We start from the raw sequence: 23,385 nt of genomic DNA on the forward strand, positions 1-23,385 counted from the left end.
CTTAATTTCTGAAGAAGGGTCTAGGCCTGAAACGTCAGCCTTCCTGCTCCTCTGATGCTGCTTGGCCTGCTATGTTCATCCAGCTCTACACCTTGTTATCTCTGTTGGGAATTTATAACAGGTCTGGCAGTATCTGTGGAGAGAGAAACACAATTAACATTTCAGCTCAATGAGCTTTCACCTGAACTGAAGAAAGACTGAAATAAAATATTGAACCAGTGGAAGTGGAAAGGGGCAGGATGAATAAAAGGGAAGCTCTGTAATAGGGTGGTGGACAAGGCAGATTAACTGTTTCCAAGATGGCAGTGGCAGGGTCAGCAGCATTTGGCGCCTGAGTTTGGGGTTCAGGTGCTCATGCGGTGGGTTCTGCCAAATCCACGCGGCTTCATCATTGTCTTTCCAGCTCCGTCACATTTTTTTTTGTTTTGGTTGCCCTGCGGCCTCCTCCTGCGGAAGGCAGGGGCCCAGTGTATCTCCTTTTCGTGTGGCGGCGTCAGAAGACGAGCCAAGACCCTGTTGGTCAACTCGGAGCCAGGGCTCCGTCAGCCGACGTCCAACATCGGAGGAGGTGTGGGACTCATGCAGAATGACCGAATCCACCTCGAAGGTGGCGGTCGTGGAAGCAATGGTTCCGGCGGCATCAGCGAAGGAGCACATTGCCAGGACCCGGAGGGAGGGAACAATGTCGGATAATGGCAACTGGAGGAGCAGAGAAGGTGAAGGCTACGGAGATGGAAAGATGAACTTTTGAAGCTTTTTCAGTTTTAGTAATAACAATGTACTCTTTAGTTTATTCTGTAATCCAAAATGGCACCGGAATGTGTCAACATTATCCATTTTTCACCCTACGTAGGTACAAGTGATAATATATTAAATAAATAAATCGCATTAACTCTGTTTCTCTTCACAGATGCTGCCTGGACTGCTGAGTATTTCCAGCAATTTGTCTCAATGTCTCAGATTTCCAGGACCTGTTATATTTTGCGCATTTAACATAACAAAACAAGCCACTGGAAATACAAAGGAAATGCAAGTAAAGTAAATGCTGTGCAGCTCATAATGGGTTGATCTATCAGAAAGACGCACCACTGCTTGGCTGCGATAGAGATCTGCACAGATTCTGAATGAGAAACTGAAACTGGATTGCCAAAGTAGATTAGCACAAATTGTTTTCACCCCTGGAACCTGGGTTCAAATTCAATCTGAACCAGCAGAACAATTGTTTCCTTTCATTTCCTTCAAGCCCTCTTACTTAAACTAGTTTGAACAATGTCACCCTGACCCGATCCCCAGTGTATATAGGACGGCAGCTGTCTATTGTTTGGCTTGTTTACTGGTAAAAGGTAATTTTTCACCATGATGGAATGGCTTATTGTACTAGAGAAAGTTAGAACATCTATCCCAACGTTATGTTCAAATCAGGTATAATCCTTCTCAGACATACTTTCAACTCCCATTGTCAGCGCTGTGAAGTGATTACTGTACCAGAATTTGCTACAGATTGAACAGTACGACACTTCTGTTTGAAATTTGAGAACAATGCCTGATTTCATGGCTATCAGGGAAACTTATTCATTTTTGACATTTAGGTTGGGTTTGGAGCCAAGGCAAAGACAATTCTTGAACTGCGGATTCAATATCAAGGTGTTGCATGGAGGTAAGGATCTGTGACAACAAAGCACATTCAACACAGACACGAAGTAGAATCTTGTGCTGTTCCTATGACCAGAGTGTTTGGCCGGCAAGGAAACTTAATCATACTGGAAGCTACCCCACAGCAGGATGAAACTACAGAATGGAGTTCTCGGTAGTCAGGAAGTGGGTTGTACTTACCAGCAACAAGTGCTGAGAAGTTGTTTTGCATGTTATGCACGCTCATTAAAAGGCAGTCATGCCATAATTAATTGTACCTTTCCACTTAAATTATCCGTGAGTAAGAAATACGTGCCATCAGATTCAGGACTGTAGTATAAGTGGTGTGCAGCAGGTGAGGGAGTGAGCTTACTGGAGTTGGTGTGACCAGTAGCTGTTTTGTCCTCCTTGGGTGACAGTGCCAGGTGAAGGGTGGCAGTAGACAACAGGCAGCCAGGCTGGCATTGTGCATGGGAGGAAGGATAGCTCCAGTCTAAGGGGCATAGATGTCCAAGGCAGTGAGGAAGGCATGGAAGGATGCAGTCCAAGGCTGCGGGAGAAGAAAAGAGCACAGGGACCTGCTGTCATGACAAAAGATCAGAACTCTGAAGCCCTTGAGGGTATGTTGAACTATTAATTCCAACATGTAGTTTGTAAATGATGGATATGGAGGTAAATGCAGTGACTGTCTGGCAGCGTCCTGTGTGAATGCAAAGAATGCGAAAGCACTGAACAGAAGGGCTGGGGGATGTCAATGGGTCATTAGGGAGAGGGTATTAGTTGGAGGGGGCATGTCTGGAATATGACAAGCATTTTTCAAATGTCTTCTAGAAAATGCAGTCGCTGCGGAAGCGGGAGAAGGGTGTTTTGTGTGGGTGGGGAGTTCAATTGGCCAACTCAAGAGACACATTGATAATCATGAGTTAAATTGAGGAGAGCTATGTCCCTGTGGTCAGCCTAAATTCACAGCAGCATTACTGCCTCACCAGGGTCCTCATTCAACGGAGATCTCAGCAAGGTGAGGAGACAGAGGAGAGTATATGTTGAAGGTCAGCGCTTGCTGAGTGGGAGAGGTAGGGAAGGAACGAGGGATTGGAAGTAACTGCCTTCCAGTCTCTCATTGGGACTATTAGATTGTAACTGATGGTGTTGCTCGACAAGGTAGATCTCAAAATGAAACTTAACTTGATGGATCATACATCCTTTTTTTTGTTTAGTTAGATAATGTGTAGTTCATCACAGAGAATTAGATTTTCTTTAAAAACAGAACGGAAGTCTATTAAACAAACTTTCTTTTTAAATCAAGTTGGCTAAATATTGACGACAGTGAGAAAAATCTCAAATTTCATAGAAAGACAAAGTTTTGACTTGCTTTCCAACGTTATCCAGTACAAAGACTCAAAAGACAGAGAAATTATACCCCTATCTCAACTTCTTAAGTTTCTATTTAACAGACTCCTTACATTCCCTTTGCTATGGACGGTGGAGACAGTTTGTTGCATGGTTTCCAAGTATGCCATCACAAACTTTTCCCAAATCTGGTGGCCTCAACCCTTCTCAATTCTAATAACCTGCAGATTTGAGACAAACTCTCGGCAGGGGCGTGGTGTCCAGAGGTCCTCTGACTGTCAGGGACTTCAGTTGCTGCATGCTCTGCCATCTCTGGGAACGTGTCAGTGATGTGCTCACCAGATTCTGATCCCAAGCCTAATATATAGTGAGTACCCACTAAGGTGAGTGTCTCTGTGCTGGTGTCGGCTGCAGGGGAACCCTGCCGCATTGTATCCTCTCGAAGCTTCAGAGTCAACCTCCTGACAGTTGGCTGTAAAGATGGAGGTAAAGCTGGGGAAGGCAGTCTCTTCATTTCCATTTTTGACTTGCTGCAGTGATGGAGAACAAAATGAGTTGGCCCAAAATCAAGATACTGCAGATTATAGAAATCTGAAATAAGAGCAAGAAATTTTTGAAGAGTTTTGATCAAAGTCTTGAAATGGTTAACACTGTGTCTCTCTACAAATGCTGCCGGACCTGCTAAGATTTTACAGCTCTTTTCCTTTGGTCATAGCTGAACCTATCAAAACACTGTAAAGTAAAGGTCCAAACATTTCATTTGCCCAGCTACCTTCTCAAATGAGGGAAAATACTGTTTATATGGATAGGCTGGGACTTTTTTCACTGGAGCGTAGGAGGTTGCGGGGTGACCTTATAGGGGTTTATAAAATCACGACGGGAATAGATAAGGTGAATGGTAGGTGTCCTTCCCTAAAGTGGGGGTTTCAAGACCAGGGGGCATATTTTTAGGATGAGAGGAGAAAGATTTAAAAAAGACATGAGGGGCATTTTTTTTACACAGAGAGAGGTTTGTCTGTGGAATGAACTTCCAGATGGAGTGGTGGATTTGGGTACGGTTTACAACGTTTAAAAAACATTTGGCTAAGTACATGAATAAGAAATGTTTGGAGAGATATGGGCCAAGCACAGGCAGGTGGGATTGGTTTTGGGATTGTGGTCAGCGTGGACCAGTTGGAGTGAAGGGTTGATCTGTGCTGTATGACTCTATGACTCCATCTCAGTAAACCGAGGCATGAAGTATAGATTTTTTGATAAATCAAATCCCTCACTTGAATCTGAATCATACTCCAAGTTATTACCCCTTCTTTCCTTCTTTACTCTAATCCTTCCTTTGCGTGGCTCGCAGCAGCCCATTCATCATCTCCCTGCACCACAGCCAGCGTTTGGAATGGGTCTCCCATGCCATCCCTGGGAAACATCCCTGCTTAACCAGGCAGCAGCCTTTGGTGAGAAGTTGCCAGACAGTGGCGCCAGTCGCTTGGACAGAGCACGTGGTCATGGGTGCCATTCTCAAAAAAAAAGAACTCAGCAGATGGCGAGAACAATGCTGCCTTGGATCTTGGCAGCCTGTAGGCAATAGTGGGATGGGATGGGGGCATTGTCTCCATTACCATCCCTACCACTTGCCTTGCCCCACTCTCAGCTGCACAGACCGAATTGACTGGCTGTGGTTAACCAGCCTTCCCGTCCGTGTGACTTCCTGTCCCACCACCAACAACCTCACCATGACCAGACAATTCTGGCCAATGAGTGCAGCGGCTTCTCAAATAAATATGACAATTTTCAATTTCAAACAAAAACTATTTCATTAGATTCAAATCGGAATGACGCATTGGCTGATAATACCAGCTTTAATTTCTTTCTCTTCTTTTTTTGTAGCATTGGTGGGGATAAATCGCTCAAGATTGTGACTACTCTTCCTAGTAAGTCTTTTATATCGCATCAATTAAGTTACCTTTTACTCTTTTATAGTCCAGTGGATACAAGTCTAGTCTATCAAACCTTTCTTAATAAAGTAATCCACTGATTCCTAATATTAGTATAGTAAACTTTATCTGAACTGCTTCCAATGCGTGTGCATCCTTCCTTAAATAAAGAGGCTAACATTGTATTCAGTACTCCAGATATGATCTCACCAATGCATTGTATAATTGAAGCATAAGCTCCCTTACTCTTGTCTTCAATTCCCCTCACGATGCACAATAATATCCTGTCAGTTTTCTTAATGACTTGTTCCTGATATCTTACATTTCTTGCTGTTAGGCATAAAACATATTGCTCCAATACTACTCACTGAGGCACAAGGTGATCTGTTTTAGATGCAGGATTCCTGTTCCAACACTGGATCCCTGACCCAGGGCTGCTCACATTAGTGTTGGGCCTAGCTTCTCACTACTGATTGGCTGTGGGTTCAAATTCTATTTCCAAGATCCACTCCGATGCATCTTCAACTGACACGTTGCCACACTCACCCATGGCCCCCAGATGTTTCCAAGGCTAGTTCCTGTTTCCATCATTCTGTGATATCCTCATATTCAAGTTTCTGCAGTTCCAGTGAATTCCATTCTTGGAACCCAGTTTCTGCTTCTTGCAGGCTCAGCACAGCTCACATAGGTTGACTATTTTACCCATAGCTCTTACATCTATTCAAATTGTCCACTTCCAAATGGATGCTTTGGTGGTCATCTTCAAGGTTTCTATGGAACAGTCCCTGCAGATTGGAGGGTGGCTAATGTCACTCCAATATTCAAAAGGGAAGGTAGAGTGAAAACAGGGAATTATAGACCAGAAAGCCTAACATCAGTAGTGGGGAAAATTCTTAAATCCAATATCAGGGACTTTATAGCAGAGCATTTAGAAAGCAGTGCCAGGATCAGACAGAGTCAGCATGGCTTTATGGAGGGGAAATCATGCTTGACAAATCTGTTGAAATTCTATGAAGATGTAACTAGTAGAGTTGATAAGGGAGAGCCAGTCGATGTAGTATATTTGGACTTTCAGAAAGCGTTTGATGAAGTCCCACATAAGAGATTAATGTGCAAGATTAAAGTGCATGGGATTGGGGGAAGTGTATTGAGATGGATAGGAAACTGATTGGCAGAGAGGAACAAAGGGTAGGAATTAATGGGTTCTTTTCAAATTGGCAGGCAGTAACTAGTGGGACACCACAGGGATTGGTGCCGAGACCGCTGCTATTCACAATATATATTAATGATTTGGATGAGGGAACAAAATGTAACATCTCAAAATTTGCAGATGATACCAAGTTGGGTGGGAGGGTAAACTGTGACAAGGATGCAGAGATCCTTCAGCATGGTCTCAACAGGTTGGGTGAGTGAGCAAATCAATGGCAGATACAGTATAATTTGGATAAATGTGAGGTTATTCACTTTGAAGCGAAAACAAGAAGGCAGGTTACTACCTGAAAGGCTGTAAACTGGGAGAGGGGATTGTGCAGCAGGATCTGGGTGTCTTTGTGCACCAGTCGCTGAAGGTAAGCATGCAGGTGCAGCAGGTGGTAAAGAAGGCAAATGGTATGTTGGCCTTCATTGCGAGAGGTTTCGAGTACAGGAGCAGGGATGTGTTGTTGCAGTTATACAGGGTCTTGGTGAGACCACACCTGGAATATTGTGTGTAGTTTTGGTCTCCTTTTCTGAGGAAGGATGCTCTTGCTCTCAAGGGAGTGCAGCGAAGGTTTACCAGGCTGATTCCGGGGATGATGGGACTGGCGTATGAGGAGAGATTGACTAGGTTGGGATTGTTTTCGGTGGAGTTCAGACGAATGAGGGGAGATCTCATTGAGACTTATTAGATTCTAACAGGACTAGACAGGGTAGATGCAGGGAGGATATTCCCGATGGTGGGTGTGTCCAGAACCAGAGGTCACAGTATGAGGATTCGGGGTAGACCATTTAGGACAGAGATGAGGAGACATTTCTTCACCCAAAGAGTGATGAGCCTGTGGAATTCATTACCACAGGAAGTAGTTGATGCTAAAACATTGAATGCATTCAAATAGCAACTATATATAGCACTTGGGGCGAATGGGATCAAAGGTTATGGGGGAGAAAGCAGGATTATGCTATTGAGTTGGATGATCAGCCATGTTCATGAAGAATGGCGGAGCAGGCTCGAAGGGCCGAATAGCCTCCTCCTGCTCCTATCTTCTGTGTTTCTATGTAAGTCCACATAAGGGAATACTAACAGCAGAATTACAACAAACTGGTTAAAGCAAGTTCTGTAGTTTGCTAAGACACTGATTTGCTGAAACTAGATTTCCCACCTGTTGTCTCAATTTTTTCATGTTTATTTCTTTCCTTTTTCAGATGTATTGAAAAAATTTAATCCAAGGATCTACGGTTTTGCTACTGGGATTGGAAAATGGAATAGTAAATTCAACGTGGCTGTCCCAGGTGCAATGTCCCAGTGAGTACTCAATCGATGGGTGGTTTCCAATTTGGCCCACTCTGGGAGTTAAGCAGGCAATACTCTCACAGCACATGCTCAAAGCCACAGTTACTAAAGCCTGATTGGTTTGTGCCTCATTGATGATGTGCAGCATTCCTTCAGGGGCTGACAGGCAGAATGCTGAATGCCCAGTTCCAGTGGATCCAACTAGTGTATGATGACTACTCTGGCACCATTGACCTATCAAGCAAGAGCTCACACCAGTTAAAATGTGAATAGACTTTTTGGGCTGGATTGTACTTGGAGAGTGCTGTCCCTTCGCCACTGTAAACGTCAAGAGGGAGATCACCGTTTGTCCAGCCCACTTAGCTTTAATCCTTTGCCAATCGTCCTTTACTCATTATGAGGCGAATCTTCTATCCATCTCCAGAAGAATGCGCTACTTCATTGAGTTGATGGCCAATCAGAGGCCAGCATCTCTACAGCACCAGCGGCGCCACTGCGAGTGATGGTCACTGTCGGTATTGCAATTAGGCCAGGGAGGAAGCATTCAGCAATAGAATCATAGAATCCCTACAGTGCAGAATCAGGCCATTCAGCCTATTGAACCTGCACTGACCCTTCAAAGAGCATTCCACCCAAACCACCCTATCCCCATAACCCCACATTTGCCATGGTTAATCCACCTAGCTTGCACATCCCTGGACGCTACAGGACAATTTCCCATGGCCAAACCACATCTTTGGACTGTGGGAGGAAACCGCAGCACCTGGCAGAAACCCAAGCAGACACAGGGAGAATGTGCAAACTCCACACAGACAGTTGCCCCTGGTCCCTGGCACTGTGAGGCAGCAGCGCTAACCACAGAGCCACCGTGCCCCCCAACAGACCCAGACATCCAGCTAAGTCTGGGATCTCATGGCACCCAAGCCCCAGGAGGGAGTCATGTTAGACAGGGCCTGGGCATTGCTGTTGGGGAGTTTGAGCGTGAAAGTGGGGAGAAAAGAGAACTCAGACAGGAGGCACCCCATCCTGACCCTCTCCTTCACTGACCAGCAGGCCTCAGCAACAGGCCTGCCCAGTTGCACATTAGGTGCAGGCCTCTTTCACCATCTGTTTAAACCTGAGCACTGGGGGAATGAGGCCACAGGTGGGCAGGGCATCAATAATGCCACAGGTCCACCTGGCATGTGCCCCACCATTTATGAAGTCCATGCACTCACCTTATACCAAAAGGTAGATCTGTATGATTTTGGACATTTGGATCATAGAAAAGGGCATGTATTGCTGTGAGAAAGGAGGTGTTACTGGCCCTGCCCTGACTATCCCACACTACCAGGGCTTGTCTGAATTAAAGTACAGACTCCACAAAGTGTGGGTTGCCACTCTCTGAAAAATCCAGCCCTCAGTTTCTTTAACAATCCTAAGTGAGGTGAAGAGGTGTAGGGAGGGAGTTCCAAAGCTCAGACATCAGCAGGTGATGATGGAGAGATTAAAACCAGGGATGTGTAAGAGGCTGAAATTAAATGAGTGTAAATATTTCAGGAAGTTGACGGCTGGAAGACATCCTGAGATAGGGAGGTCACACAAGGATTTGTCAGTAAGGATGAGAATTTTAAAAATAAAATCTGAATTTAAAATATAAATGTCCTGCCTCAGTAATGCCACCTGTAGCAGCTATCAACCTGACTAGCTCCAAGAATAACTAAGAATAAGGATTGAATGGCAATGCATTTTAAAATGGAAATTTTATAACTTATTTTTATTCCTTTCTGCAGCAATGTGCCAAAGCAGGCTCGTACCCTGGTACAGCTCATGAAGAATAGTTCAGTAAGTGTCTTTTGTGAGAATATTGTATGTGTTTTCTGCTGTTTGGTGCTGCCGATACCAAACAGAGCTCCAGGAAACCCTGGAACATTGGGATGGCGAACACAGAGGATCGAGCTTAAACAATCGGACTTTTCCCTAATCCTAAACCATCACCTAAGATGGGCCAGTCCAGGTTTGGATGTCTGTTCCGCTCCTTCATATTCAGAAACTGCTGACATGCTACACTTTTAGAAAAATACATGGACCTCACACAGAAGGATCAGTCCATCATGTCTGTGTCTGAGGAAGTGATCCAATTAGTCCAACAATTGTGCCCTTTCCCAGAACTCTGCAATCTTTTCCCCATCAATTATTTGCGCAGTTCTATTTACAACATTTAAACATTCCTTGACATAGAGTGATGACTGAGTTGAGTTACGTTGTGACTCCAGCACTTATCTGCTCTCCATGAATGGCTTATTGACACATTGGTGATGCTCATGCAAGAGGGTTGGTGTGGACTCAACGGGCCGAATGGCCTGCTTCCACGCTGTTGGGATGCTATGATTCCGTAAGGAAGGCTGGCCTTGTAGGCTGAGGTTTTCATAGTCTGTGAGACTCTATAAGCTTTTCAAATGACCAGCGGGTCCTGATTCCAATCAGTGGACAAGGTGGCATTGTAGTAATGTCCTGTAATCCAGGCTGATGTGGTAGGGTAATGGCTGCTGATAGCATTTCTGTGCAATTACTGAATCTGGAATGTGAAGCGAACTCCAGTGGAAGTGACCGTGGCAACTTTCATTCATTGTAAATTCCCTTCCGGTTCACTAATGTCCTTCAGGAAAGGAAATCTGCCCTCCTTACCTGGTCTGGCTGGTATGTGACTCCAGACCTATGGCAATGAGGCTGACTCTTAACTGTCCCCTAAACTTGCCTTCACAAGTTCAGGGGCAATTGGGATGAGTAACAACTACTGGCCTTACCAGCAATGCCCACATCCCACGAAAGACATTTCTGTCAATTTCTACCGACTCACTACCCACACCCTGCCCTCCATCCTGGGCATGGGCATCTTCTACTTCTTTCCAATTTTTGTGGGTTTCAGTTATTTTTTTCAAGAATGTGTGGTTCACAGCTCACTGGAAGAGTCAATTCACCTTTTGGTGCCAATGCTGACACTAAGGGTGCTGATAATGGGGGATTCAGAGAGACTGGAGGGTTTGAATTATAAGGAGAGGCTGGATAGGCTGGGATTCTTTTCCATGAAGTGTAGGAGGCTGAAGGGTGACCTGGTAGAGGTTTATAAAATGACGAGAAGCATAGATAAGGTGAATAGCAAAATTCTTTTCCCCAGGGTAGGGGAGTCCAGAGCTAGAGGGAATCAGTTTAACCGTTGAGAAAGGAAAGATTTAAAAAGCACCCGATAGGTAACTTCTTCACACAGAGTGAACAAGCTGCCAGGGGAAGTGGTAGAGGCAGGTACAATTACAACACTTAAAAGACATTTGGACGGGTACATGAGTAGGAAAGGTTAAAATGGAATATGGGACAAACGCAGGCAAATTGGGGCTAAGAAACCGAGTCAGCATGGCCAAGTTGGGCTAAAGGGCCTGTTTCTGTGCACTATTATAACACCATTGGATGTCAAGGGGCATGGTTCAATTGACTTTTGTTCAAGATGGTCATTGCCTGGCATTTGTGTGATAGAAATGTTATTTGTCACTTATCAGCCCAAGCCTGGACATTATCCAATCTTGCTGCATTTGGACACAGACTGCTTCAGTATCTGAGGAGTCATGTGTGCACTTTGTGGCAAACCAATAAGCCATATAATAAAAGTATTTGAAATGTTCATGAAAAACGTCCCGCAAAAAAACCCCTTTGAATAAACAGGTGGTCTTACAACTTTAAAGAAGTGTCAATCAGACTCAGGTATTCATAACAGAAGCTTTGCATTACTTCGCAGCTTTTGATCTTGTCCAAATCAATATGCAAGCATTGGAACACTTCACAAAGAAAGAGTAAAATATTACAACCTCATGGAGGGGGTACGATGGGGCATCATGAGGTCATAAGAAATATGAGGGGACATTGGGAAGGCATGGAGGAGTTATGGCAGGGTCATCAGGAGAGGCCATCAGGGATGTGGTGAGAAATGAAAGAGCTTTGTGATGTGAGAAAGTAGGAACAGCAGATGCTGGAGAATCTGAGATAACAAGGTGTAGAGCTGGATGAACACAACAGGCCAAGCAGCATCAGAGAAGCAGGAAGGCTGACGTTTCGGGCCTAGACCTTTCTTCAGAAATGGGGGAGGGGAAGGGGGTTCTGAAATAAATAGGGAGAGAGGGGGAGGCGGATAGAAGATGGATAGAGGAGAAGATAGGTGGAGAGGAGACAGACAGGTCAAAGAGGCGGGGATGGAGCCAATAAAGGTGAGTGTAGGTGGGGAGGTAGGGAGGAGATAGGTCAGTCCAGGGAGGACGGACAGGTCAAGGGGCGGGATGAGGTTAGTAGGTAGGAGATGGGGGTGGGGCTTGAGGTGGGAGAAGGGGATAGGTGGGAGGAAGGACAGGTTAGGGAAGCGGGGCGAGCTGGGCTGGTTTTGGGATGCGGTAGTGGGAGGGGAGATTTTGAAGCTTGTGAAGTCCACATTGATACCATTGGGCTGCAGGGTTCCCAAGCGGAATATGAGTTGCTGTTCCTGCAACCTTCGGGTGGCATCGTTGTGGCACTGCAGGAGGCCCAGGATGGACATGTTGTCTGAGGAATGGGAGGGGGAGTTGAAATGGTTCACGACTGGGGGGTGCAGTTGTTTAGTGCGAACCGAGCATAGGTGTTCTGCAAAGCAGTCCCCAAGCCTCCGCTTGGTTTCGCTGATGTAGAGGAGGCCACAACAGGTACAGCGGATGCAGTATACCACATTAGCAGATGTGCACGTGAACATCTGCTTGATGTGGAAAGTCTTCTTGGGGCCTGGGATGGGGGTGAGGGAGGAGGTGTAGGGGCAGGTGTAGCACTTCCTGCGGTTGCAGGGAAAAGTGCCGGGTGTGGTGGAGCTGGAGGGGAGTGTGGAGCGGACAAGGGAGTCACGGAGAGAGTGGTCCCTCCTGAAAGCAGATAAGGGTGGGGGGGGAAAAATGTCTTTGGTGGTGGGGTCGGATTGCAGATGGTGGAAGTGTCGGAGGATGATGCGTTGGATCCGGAGGTTGATGGGGTGGTACGTAAGGACGAGGGGGATTCTGTTTTGGTTGTTATTGCGGGGAGTGGGTGTGAGGGATGAGTTGCGGGAAATGCGGGATACACGGTCAAGGGCGTTCTCGACCACTGAGGGGGGGAAGTTGCGGTCCTTGAAAAACGAGGACATCTGAGATGTACGGGGGTGGAATGCCCCATCCTGGGAGCAGATGAGGCGTAGGCGAAGGAATTGGGAATAGGGGATGGCATTTTTGCAGGAAGGTGAGTGGGAGGAGGTGTATTCTAGGTAGCTGTGGGAGTCGGTGGGCTTGAAATGGATATCGGTTTCTCGGTGGTTGTCAGAGATGGAGACAGAGAGGTCCAGTAAGGAGAGAGAGGTATTAGAGATGGTCCAGGTGAACTTAAGGTTGGGGTGGAAGGTGTTAGTGAAGTGGATGAACTGTTCGAGCTCCTTGTGGGAGCACGAGGTGGTGCTGATACAGTCATCAATGTAATGGAGGAAGAGGTGGGGTTTAGGGCCAGTGTAGGAATGGAAGCGGGATTGTTCCATGTAACCTACAAAGAGGCAGGCATAGCTTGGGCCCATGCGGGCATTCACAAGCTTCAAAATCTCCCCTCCCCCTACCGCATCCCAAAACCAGCCCAGCTCGTCCCCGCTTCCCTAACCTGTCCTTCCTCCCACCTATCCCCTCCTCCCACCTCAAGCCCCACCCCCATCTCCTACCTACTAACCTCATCCTGCCCCCTTGACCTGTCTGTCCTCCCTGGACTGAACTATCTCCTCCCTACCTCCCCACCTACACTCACCTTTATTGGCTCCATCCCCGCCTCTTTGACCTGTCTGTCTCCTCTCCACCTATCTTCTCCTCTATCCATCTTCTGTCCGCCTCCCCCTCTCTCCCTATTTATTTCAGAACCCCCTTCCCCTCCCCCATTTCTGAAGAAGGGTCTAGGCCCGAAATGTCAGCCTTCCTGCTCCTCTGATGCTGCTTGGCCTGCTGTGTTCATCCAGCTCTACACCTTGTTATCTTAGCTTTGTGATGTGGATGGGTTTGTGAGAGCAAGGGGGCCCAACAATCTTTAATACAACTGGCCTCAGAGATCTAAGGAAGGTCCAGCATGCCTTGGCACCCACCTGCCTGAGTGGGCACCTCTGAAGGCAGTTGGGCAGATTCTATTCTGCCTCTGACTCCTCAGAGAGATGGGCAGGGGCTCTTTTAAAAGAGGTGTTTGCTGGATCGAGAGGTATTTTCCCTCCTCGACCTCACTATTTCCTCCATGAATACCCTGTTTGAAGTGTCATGTTACTGGAAGGTGGGCTGGATTGGCACCTACGACGAGCCACCACTTTCAAGGGAAATGGGAAGACAATTAATGAAGTGGAAAGAGTGAAAATGTGGAGACCTGGAACACCATTGAGAATAAAAGTTAAAATTTCAATAAAACTCTCCTTTTTTTCATTTAGAAAATCAATTTCAAGCAGGACTGGAAAGTAATCACCCTTTTCATTGGAGCCAATGATCTCTGCGAGTACTGTATGAATAAGGTAGAGCTCTTCATTCCCCTTTATGTTTATATCCAGTTTAATGGCATGCTCTCTTTAATATTTTAAATAAGGTGTAGAATTCTCCTCATGGAGACAGTCATATATCTGGCTTCACATAGTGAGCTCTCCTCTAGGCCACTGGGCCAGACAAATGGAGCCTGGAACACAGACTGTGATGACTGGTTTAGCATTGTTTAAATTTGATTTGGTTTATTATTGTCACATGTACCTCGGTACAATGAAAGCTTTCATTTTGCGTACAGTACAGGCAGATCGTACCATACAAAATGCATAAGGGTAATAGAACAAGAGCGAGGAATACAATGTTATGGCTGTGGAGAAGGTGCACAAAGACCAAGATCAACATTAAGTTTGAAATTTGAGAGGTCCACTCAGAAGACTAATGACAGAGGGGAAGAAGCTGTTCTTGAACCTGTTGGTATGGTGGTTAAGCTTTTGTACTTTCTGCCCAATTGAAGAGGTTGGAAGAGAGATTAACTTGGTTGAGAGGGCTGTTTGATTATGTTGGATGCCTTCCCCTGGCAGTGAAAAGTATAGATAGACTCAGTGGATGGAAGTTTGGCTTGCAAGAAGGACTGGGGCTGTGTAGTGAGATATTCATGTTCTGACAGTGCTTGTGTTCCCAGTGGATTCAGACCCCGGGGCTCAGTTCTGAAGACTGGGTGGATACACAGTTGTGATACATGAGACTGAAGGGTGTAGGAGCCTCCCTCCTTCTCCTCTCCCATTGTGATGAATATGTGGTACTCTCTTACACTTGGTAAAGAACTAGGACAAGGAACTCAAATGATCCAAACCGTGAGGGAGACATGGAGAAACCATCTCAGCTTCTGTGCCCTGTCAACTGGTTCGAGAATTGCTTCTGAGCAACTCAAGTGAAGACCTCCCCAGGACAAAACACAGCGAACAAATTTTGCTGACATCCTGGGCTTCTCAGGTGCATCTAGTGACCCATGTTCTGATATGCAGGTCAACCTATTTGCAATCATCAAAGTCTGACAGACAGCAATGAGATAAAATGACCAGATCATTGGCTAGGATACAAGGCCTTGCGATGTCCCAGAGTTGCAACCTCATTGATGTTCTTTCCTTTCCAATCGGGAATATTATCTTCTGTTGGCCTGTTTCACGTTACAAGCTGGAACATTTTCAAGCGAAGATGATCCTTTGACGTATCAAATCACAGAAGTGTTATGGTGCAGAAAAATGCCATTTGCTCCATTGCGTCTGCACCAGCTCTCCACGTGAGCATCCTGAGCCTTCACCTGCCTTTTGAGATGGTGTAATACTGATTATGACAACACAGTTCACCTCTACCCTCTGTAGGACAACTAGAGAGAACCAATTAGTACAGGCCCAGCCAGCAACACGCATATCCCACAAATGAATAAACAACCTGTAACTAGTGATATGCCAAAAGGATCAGGGTTAGGGCCACAATTATTCACAATATCTGTTAATGATTTGGATGAGAAAAGTGAATGTACTTTAGCCAAGTTTGTGGATGACACAAAAATATTTGGAAAAGTAAAGTGGTGAGAATGACAGAAAGTCTCTACAGTGTAATATGGACTAGTTGAGAAAGTGAGCAAAACTTGTTAGATTGAATATAATGTGGAAAAATGTGAGGTTTTGCACTTTGCCAAGAGGAATGGAAGAGCTGAACATTATTAAAATGAAGAAAGGTTGTAGAAACGTGAGTGTCTTTGTGCATAAATTACAAAAATTGACATACATGCTCAGAGGGCAGTGGGGAAGGCAAATGGAATATTAACCTTAAAGATAGCGAGAACCGCAGATGCTGGAGTCAGAGTCAGTACAGTGTGGAGCTGGAGGATCACAGCAGGTCAGGCAGCATCAGAGGAGCAGGAAAGTCGACATTTTGGGTCGGGAAGTTCTGATGAAGGCTTTCCTGCTCCTCCGAAGCTGTCTGACCTGCTGTAATCCTCCAGCTCCATACTGTAAGGAATATTGAGCTTTATTTCAAAGGGTGTGGAGTATAAAAGTAGGGGAGTCTTGACAAAGTTATGCAAGGCACTAGTCAGACCATAGCGAGGGTGATATCTTGTAGGGCTATGAGAAACACTTCTAATTTGTAGCAGAATCAAAAGAGAAATCCGGCAAGTCCCATTTCAATGTTGAGAGCATCTTGCCACATCTTTTATGTTTTTGCCCAACAGCAAGGCAAGTTTCTCACCACATAGCAGCAAGTTGCCAATTGATGGTATTAATACTGGTTAATCACCTTATTACCCCAGCGAAAACTGACCTCATTATTATTCAGTATCCGATCTTACCAAACGTGTTGAACTAACTACACATTTAAGAATTCCCAACATGGAAATCAGAGCAGGTACTTGGTGACTTCAGCCCACTCTTGTTCCAAAGGACCTCCACATTAGATACCAGGCACCTGCGATCTTGGGGCACTAGTCACATACACTCACACCCACGGACATTGGTATCTGGCATGTACCAGCCTCTAAGATCCCTTGTGAATAAAAGACAGGTGGTGAGCTGCACAACATTTGGTTCCCTCACCTTTATGTGGAGAGCATTCTGATTCTGACCACACTGAGTAGCTGACTAACTGTGAAAAAGTCCCTGGACTGGTATTAGAGACTGTCCTTGACTTACTGTACTGAGATCCCGCTGACTTGATGGACACTTGCTGATAAACACAACAAGTTTCCTAACTTTCTGACTGTGCTAAATGGCAAGGCAAGTCAGCAGTAATATGAGCCTGGTATCTCTGGCTGAGGGACAAAGTCCAAAAATGCAAGGCAAGGCAGAGATGCTGTGAGCATTCAGGGAAGATAAGAGCGACAGCATGAAAGCATGAAAGCATGAGCTACATGTGTGTCCCTGAGTACACAGTCTCCTTACTGCAGTATTACAATGACAATGATTCATGCACACCAAGGTGCAGCATTGAAGTAAAGAAGCTTCCTATAATGTTTCAGAGAGTAGTGAATCTGTGGAATTCTTTACCACAGAGGGCTGTCAAGGCTGGGTCGTCAATTAAATTCATGGCTGAGGTAGACAGATTTTTAATCACTAAGGGAATTGAGGGTTTTGAGGAGAAAGCAGGAAAATGAAATTGAGGATTATCAGATCAGCCAATGAATGGTGGCTCAGCCTTAACGGGCTGAATGGCCTACTTCTATGCCTTATGGTCTAGATAAAGTCATATCAAGAAACCATATATAGGATTGATTTAAATATGAGTAAAATAGATTGAAATCATTTCAACCAACACCATTAAAAATAAATTAACTGACCACATATCACAGTTTTGTCTATGGGTTCATAATGGATACAAATTAGCTGCCACAGTTGTCTACAGAACAATAGAGGCCACACTTCAACAATAATTAAATGGCTGTGAAATACCTTGGCATGTTCGAAGAATGTGAGCAGCATTTTTTAAATGCAAGTGGAAACGTGATATGTGCCAGAAATTTGTATCTATGCAGTTCTCTGCCTAGAGCTGTCTGCTAACCATGTATAAGACTTCAGGCCAGGACTGGGAGTGGCTGGATTTTATTTGAAATATTTCTCTTTGAAGACAGAAAGGGAAATTTTCATTATCAGTAACTTTCAGTGTGGAGCTTCACACACCGATATTGCACATAAAGGATTTAGTGTGACAACTCCTTGAAAGAAAACAATTTAAACAAACTTGATCAAGGCACAACTATTGAACTTCTGAAGAATAAAATGCAACAGGGGGCACATATTTCCATAACACCTTGATTTCCAGGTCCAGATTCATTCTTATCCCTGTAACAGAAATATAGTAATTCTTTTGATTTATCTTTTTGCAGGAAGCGTATTCTGCAGATAATTATGTGAAACATATTGAGGAGGCACTGGATATACTGCACCAACAGGTAAAGGTGAAATGAAATCTGATCCAAGGTCTTTGCTTCTCTCTGAAGTGAGTCACAGAGGCGAGAGAATGAGCCAGTCTCTGACATTTCACCCTCTGAAGTACCTACAGGCAGAAGGCAAATCACAACGATAAGAACATGCCGATATGCCAGTGCACTGTGCTGCTGGTACCCTTTACTCGAAGCGCAAACACAATGTTGTTTACAATGTATGATTCAAGTACCTAATACTGTTTGACAATCTTGTTCAAGTGATTGTGTGGCTCCTTATGTGATCTGTTGAACTCCATTCTTGTGTTGTGAAGTGTCTACTCCCAATCCCACCACCAGCCCTCCCAACCCGCTGACTGTTTCTACTCATACTATCTAAAGAATGTGAGATGTTTTTAACCAGGCTGCTTCAGACATCAGTCCATATGACAAGAAGGGGCTGAGCAGGTGGTCTGGCTATTGCATGCAACTCTCAATCCATGTTAGTGTCCAATAGGTTTAATGGACTGTCTTTGCCTGATTCTCAGCAGATACAACTATCCAGACATATTGCTGACTGTACAGAGATAATGCTGACTGAAGCTGTCTCTGCAAATTTTCTGTACAGGCACCAACAGTCATTACAAATGGCAGGGTAAAACACTTCTGATAACATCTCTTAATATTACTGGTTACAGACTACCTAAAGTAAAATGTAGCAAAACCAGTCTAAAGGCACATTTTTTTTCAGTCACTATTAACATACATGAGACATTACATTCCTAGTACACTTGACGTCAGATCTCCTTGAACAAAAGCAGACACAGCTTTACTTTGTCACTAAATTCCATTTGACCTTGTTTTTTCTTGCCAATTAAATCTTCTTTAATTCTGCTCCTGGAGGGCTTGGGCTACTGTTTACTCCCTGTGAATACATTTTTGTCGTACAATTTCTTCTTGCACCGCATGTTTTTTTCCCCCAAAAATATGTTCTAATTTACAAAGTTTGTTAAAGTACATCACACTGCAACAAGTTAGTACGCATAGTGCCATACAAATCAATTGGGTTACAAATAGTGCACAGCATTCACAACAACAATGAAAACAACAACCTTTTGTATAGCACCTTTAACATGATAACATATCTGTGACCATATTTATATATTGTGACCATAACTTAGATTTAGAATAGTTACAGAAAAAGTTACAGTTGGGTCAGCAATAAAAGTTCTAAACTAGGGGAAGCCCAATTTTACTTAAATATGAGTTGACCCAGTGGACTGGGAGCAGCTACTTGCGATAAACCTGTGTCAGAGCAGTAAGAGGCAGTCAAAGAGGGAAGAGCAGGAGTACAGGGCTAATATGTTCTTGTAAAGGTTAGGATAGGACCTAGACTGGAGAATCCTGGATGTCAAGGGGCATAGAAATTAGGATTAAAAAAAATAGAAGCTTATGGCAAAAAAACAAGGACTTAATATGTCAGAGTCCCTAGAGGAGTATGAAAAGGAAATTAGAAAAGCTAAGAAAGTGCATAAGAAAGCATTGCAGGTAGAATAAAGGAAAACCCAAAGGGTTTTAAAAAATATATAAAGAGCAAGAGTATATTGTGGGCTCATTAGAGGCCATACAGTTAATCTGTGTGGACCTGAGAGACATGAACATAAAGTTTTTGAGAAGATTTGTAGATCGAGTTGTGGATGAGGTTGTAGACTTGCTCGCCGAGCATGTGTGTCTGATTGCAGACATTTCGTCACCTCGCTAGGTAACATCGTCAGTGCGCCTCTGGTGAAGCGTTGGTGTTCTGCCCTGCTTGTTATTTATATGCCTCAGTTGGCTGGGTGGTCAGCATCACTTCCGGTTCTGAATTTCAGTGGTTTGTATTCTGGGTCCAGTTCAATGTCTTTGTTTATGGAGTTCCAGTTGGAATGTCAGGCCTGTAGGAACTCCCTGGCATGTCTCTGTTTGGCTTGTGCTATTATGGATGTGTTGTCCCAGTCGAATTCGTGTCCTTCTCTGTCCGTGTGTAGTGAGACAACTGAGAATTGGTCATGCCTCTTGGTGGCTAGTTGGTGTTTGTGTATCCTTATTGTCAGTTTTCTTCCAGTTTGGCCTATGTAATGTTTCTCACAGTCCTTGCATGGTATTTTGTATATTACGTTAGTTTTATTGGTTGTGGGTATGGGACTCTTTACGTTCATCAGAACCGGAAATGATGCCAACCGCCCGAGCAAACCAAGGCATATAAATAACAAGCAGGACACAACACCAACCCTTCACCGGAGACACGTGGACGATGTTACTTAGCAGGGCAATGAAATGTCTGCAACCAAACACCAAAAACGTCTGCAAGCAAGTCTACAACTTCAGACATGAATGTAGTCCTCGATGAATATTTTGTGTCAGTCTCCAACATTGGAAAAGGCTGATGCAGGTATAGAAAGCAGGATGGAGAACTGTGAAATATTATGAGAAAATAACACAAGGAGAGAGAGGAGATACTGGTGAGTTTAGGAGTCTTAAGAGGGGATAATCTGTCAGCCCAGATGAGATATATCCCAGGCTGTTGAGGGAGGCAAGGGAGGAGATTTCAAGGACCCTGGTGATAATTTTCAAATCCTGTCTAGCCACAAGACAGGATGACTGCTAACATTGACCCATTATTACATAAAGGAGGAAGAAATAGACCAAGAAATAACAGGCCAGTTAGCCTAACTGCGGTGGTGGGGATGTTGTTAGAAAGAATTTTCAGGGACAGTATATATCTGCACTTGAAGAGACACTGATTCAACAGGATAGTAATCACGGATTTGTTGCGGGAAGATTGTGTTTCACAAATTTGATCGAATGTTCTTTGGGAGGTAACCAGGAGTGTTGATCAGGGCAATGCATTTGATGTGGACTTGAGCAAGACTTTCGATAATATCCCTCAAGGCAGACTGGTCGAGAAAGTAAAAGCCCATGCGATCCAAGGCAAATTGGCACAATGGATCCAAAACTGGCAGATTGGCAAAAAGCGGGTAATGATAGAGGTGACAAGGTGTAGAGCTAGATGAACACAGCGTGCCAGGCAGCATCAGAGGAGCAGGAAAGCTGACGTTTCGGGTCGGGACCCTTCTTCGGAAATGGGGGAGGGGAAGGGGATTCTGAAATAAATGGGGGGGGCGCGGTGAAAGCAGGTGGATAGTGGAGTGGATAGGTGGGAGGGAAGACAGACAGGTCAAGGAGGCAGGGATGAAGCTGATAAAGGTGAGTGTAGGTAGGAAGTGGGGGTGGGGATTGGTCAGTGAGGTGGGAGGAGCGAATAGGTGGGAGAGAAGACGGATCATGACAAATGACAACACCTCCCAGTCACTTATCACTTCAACTTCCCCTCCCACTCCCTGGACAACGTGTCCATCCTGGGCCTTCTCCAGTGTCACAACGATGCCACCCGGAAACTGGAGGAACAGCACCTCATATTCCGCCTTGGGAGCCCACAACCCAATGGTCCCAATGTGGACTTCACTAGCTTCAAAATCTCCCAACCCCCGACCTCATCCCAAGACGAGCAACCCCCCACCCCCTCATCCCCACATCCTTGACCTGTCTTTCTTCTCTCCCACCTATCCGCTCCACTATCCACCAGCTATCACCGTCCCCCCCTCTCTCTATTTAATTCAGAGCCCCCTTCCCCTTCCCCATTTCTGAAAAAGGGTCCCGAAACGAAACATCAGCTTTCCTGCTCCTCTGATGCTGCCTGGCCTGCTGTGTTCCTGCAGCTCCACACCTTGTTATCTCAGACTCCAGCATCAGCAGTTCCTAATATTCTGAGTGGGTAATGATAGAGGGATGTTTCTGTGACTGGAAGTGTCTTTCCAGTGGGGTTCTGCAAGACTCAGTATTGGGGCCTTTGCTGTTTGTGGTTGACGTTAATGATTCAGACTTAAATGTGGGGAGCTATGATAGAGAAATGTGCCTCCAACATGAAAATTAGTGGGCTGGTAAATAGTGAGGAGTAAACTGTAGGAGAACATCAACAGACTGGTCAGCTGGGCAGAGCTGTGGCAAATGGAATTTAACCCAGAAAAGTGTGAGGTAATGCACTTGGGGAGAGCTATCAAGGCAAAGGATTACACTATGAATGTTAGGACCCTGGGAAGTACTGAATATCTTAGGAGCATTAGTGTACATTTCTACAGATCCCTGAAGTTAACAGGCTAGGTAGATAAGGTGGCTAAGATAAGATGGTTATGGGATACCTGCCTATATTAGCCAAGGCATTGAATACAATAGCAGGGAGATTATGCTGGAACTGTATAAAACTGTATAAAATGCTGCTTAGGCCACAATTATGCTGTGTCAAGTACTGTGTGCAGTTCTGGTCACCACATTATAGGAAGGATGTGATTGCTGGAGAGTGTTTAGAGGAGATTTACCAAGTTGCTGCCTGGGCTGGAGGGTTGGAGCTATGAGGAAAAATTGGGGCTATTTTCTTTGAAGCAGCGAAGGCCGTGAGGGGACATGATGGAAGTGTCTAAATTATGAAGGGTAGATAGGAAGGCACTTTTTTTATTAGTGAATGGTCACTCAATGGTGGGCACAGATTTAAAGGGACAGGTAGTAGGCTATGAGGGGTGTTGTTGAGTAGAAACCAGAGGGTGGTGGGTGTCTAGAACTCACTGCCTGAAAGGATAGTGGAGTCAGAAACTCTTTTAATATTTAAGCAGTGTTTAGATATCCACTTGCATTGCTATAATCTTCGGGGCTGTGGGCAGATTGCTCCTCCAATGGTGGAAGTCAGTACGAATGCAATAATTAGGGTTTACAGTTCTGAAATACAAGTGATGATGATGGTCATAACCTTAGGTTCTGTGACAATCAGGGTATAAGGCAAGTGTCTGGAAGAAGATGTGTATTATGGTTCTAAAATGTGTTATTTGCCCTCTGAGCTTTTTTCTGACTTTAAATATTCATTAAAACAGGTGCCAAGAGCTTTTATAAATATGGTGCAAATTCTGGAAATGAGTGGTATTCGAAGACTAAAGAAGAATACAATTGGCTGTGCATTGTTACAGAAGTAAGTGGGAACATTTTTTTCCACCTGAATGGAGTACAGTTGAAGCACTGGTGTAAGAATAAAGCATTGAGCAGCTCTGTTAATAACTCACCACAGCCCACACAAAAAACATCAAGAATCTAGGAAATCACTGAGCACCACATCAGGAACAAACACAGAGGTTGCTGGAATAGCTCAGCAGGTCTGGCAGCATCTGTGAAGAAAAATCAGAGTTAATATTTTGGGTCTGGTGACCCTTCCTTAGAACTTTGCAATAATACTGGATTTGAAGATTTTTGCAATGAAATGCATCGATGGGCATATATACTTCAAGACTACAGACCATTTGGTTTTCTAATTTTGCACAAAACCTGCATTAAAGTAAGTGTGAGTGAAAGTGATAAAGAATCCAAGGTAAGATTGAGATAAAGCAAGGGAGTTTAACATGAGATAGTAGGAACTGCAGATGCTGGAGAATCCGAGACAACAAGGTGCAGGGCTGGATGAACACAGCAGGCCAAGCA

The 23,385-nt window shown here is 44.8% G+C and overlaps 1 protein-coding gene across 1 annotated transcript in view; it reads left to right on the top strand.

Moving 5' to 3' along the window:
- Positions 1-23,385, top strand: part of plb1 (phospholipase B1) — a 197,092-nt gene that overhangs the window by 153,065 nt on the left and 20,642 nt on the right. Inside the window, exons 41-48 of the mRNA XM_048596672.1 lie at positions 457-684; positions 1,590-1,657; positions 4,864-4,907; positions 7,311-7,410; positions 9,171-9,222; positions 13,862-13,942; positions 17,791-17,856; positions 22,788-22,882. Of these exons, the coding sequence (XP_048452629.1) occupies positions 457-684; positions 1,590-1,657; positions 4,864-4,907; positions 7,311-7,410; positions 9,171-9,222; positions 13,862-13,942; positions 17,791-17,856; positions 22,788-22,882 (734 nt within the window). The remainder of the gene's footprint in view (positions 1-456; positions 685-1,589; positions 1,658-4,863; positions 4,908-7,310; positions 7,411-9,170; positions 9,223-13,861; positions 13,943-17,790; positions 17,857-22,787; positions 22,883-23,385) is intronic.

The sequence above is a fragment of the Rhincodon typus genome, chromosome 5, assembly GCF_021869965.1.
Source record: "Rhincodon typus isolate 14 chromosome 5, sRhiTyp1.1, whole genome shotgun sequence".
NCBI classification, from domain to species: Eukaryota; Metazoa; Chordata; class Chondrichthyes; order Orectolobiformes; family Rhincodontidae; genus Rhincodon; species Rhincodon typus.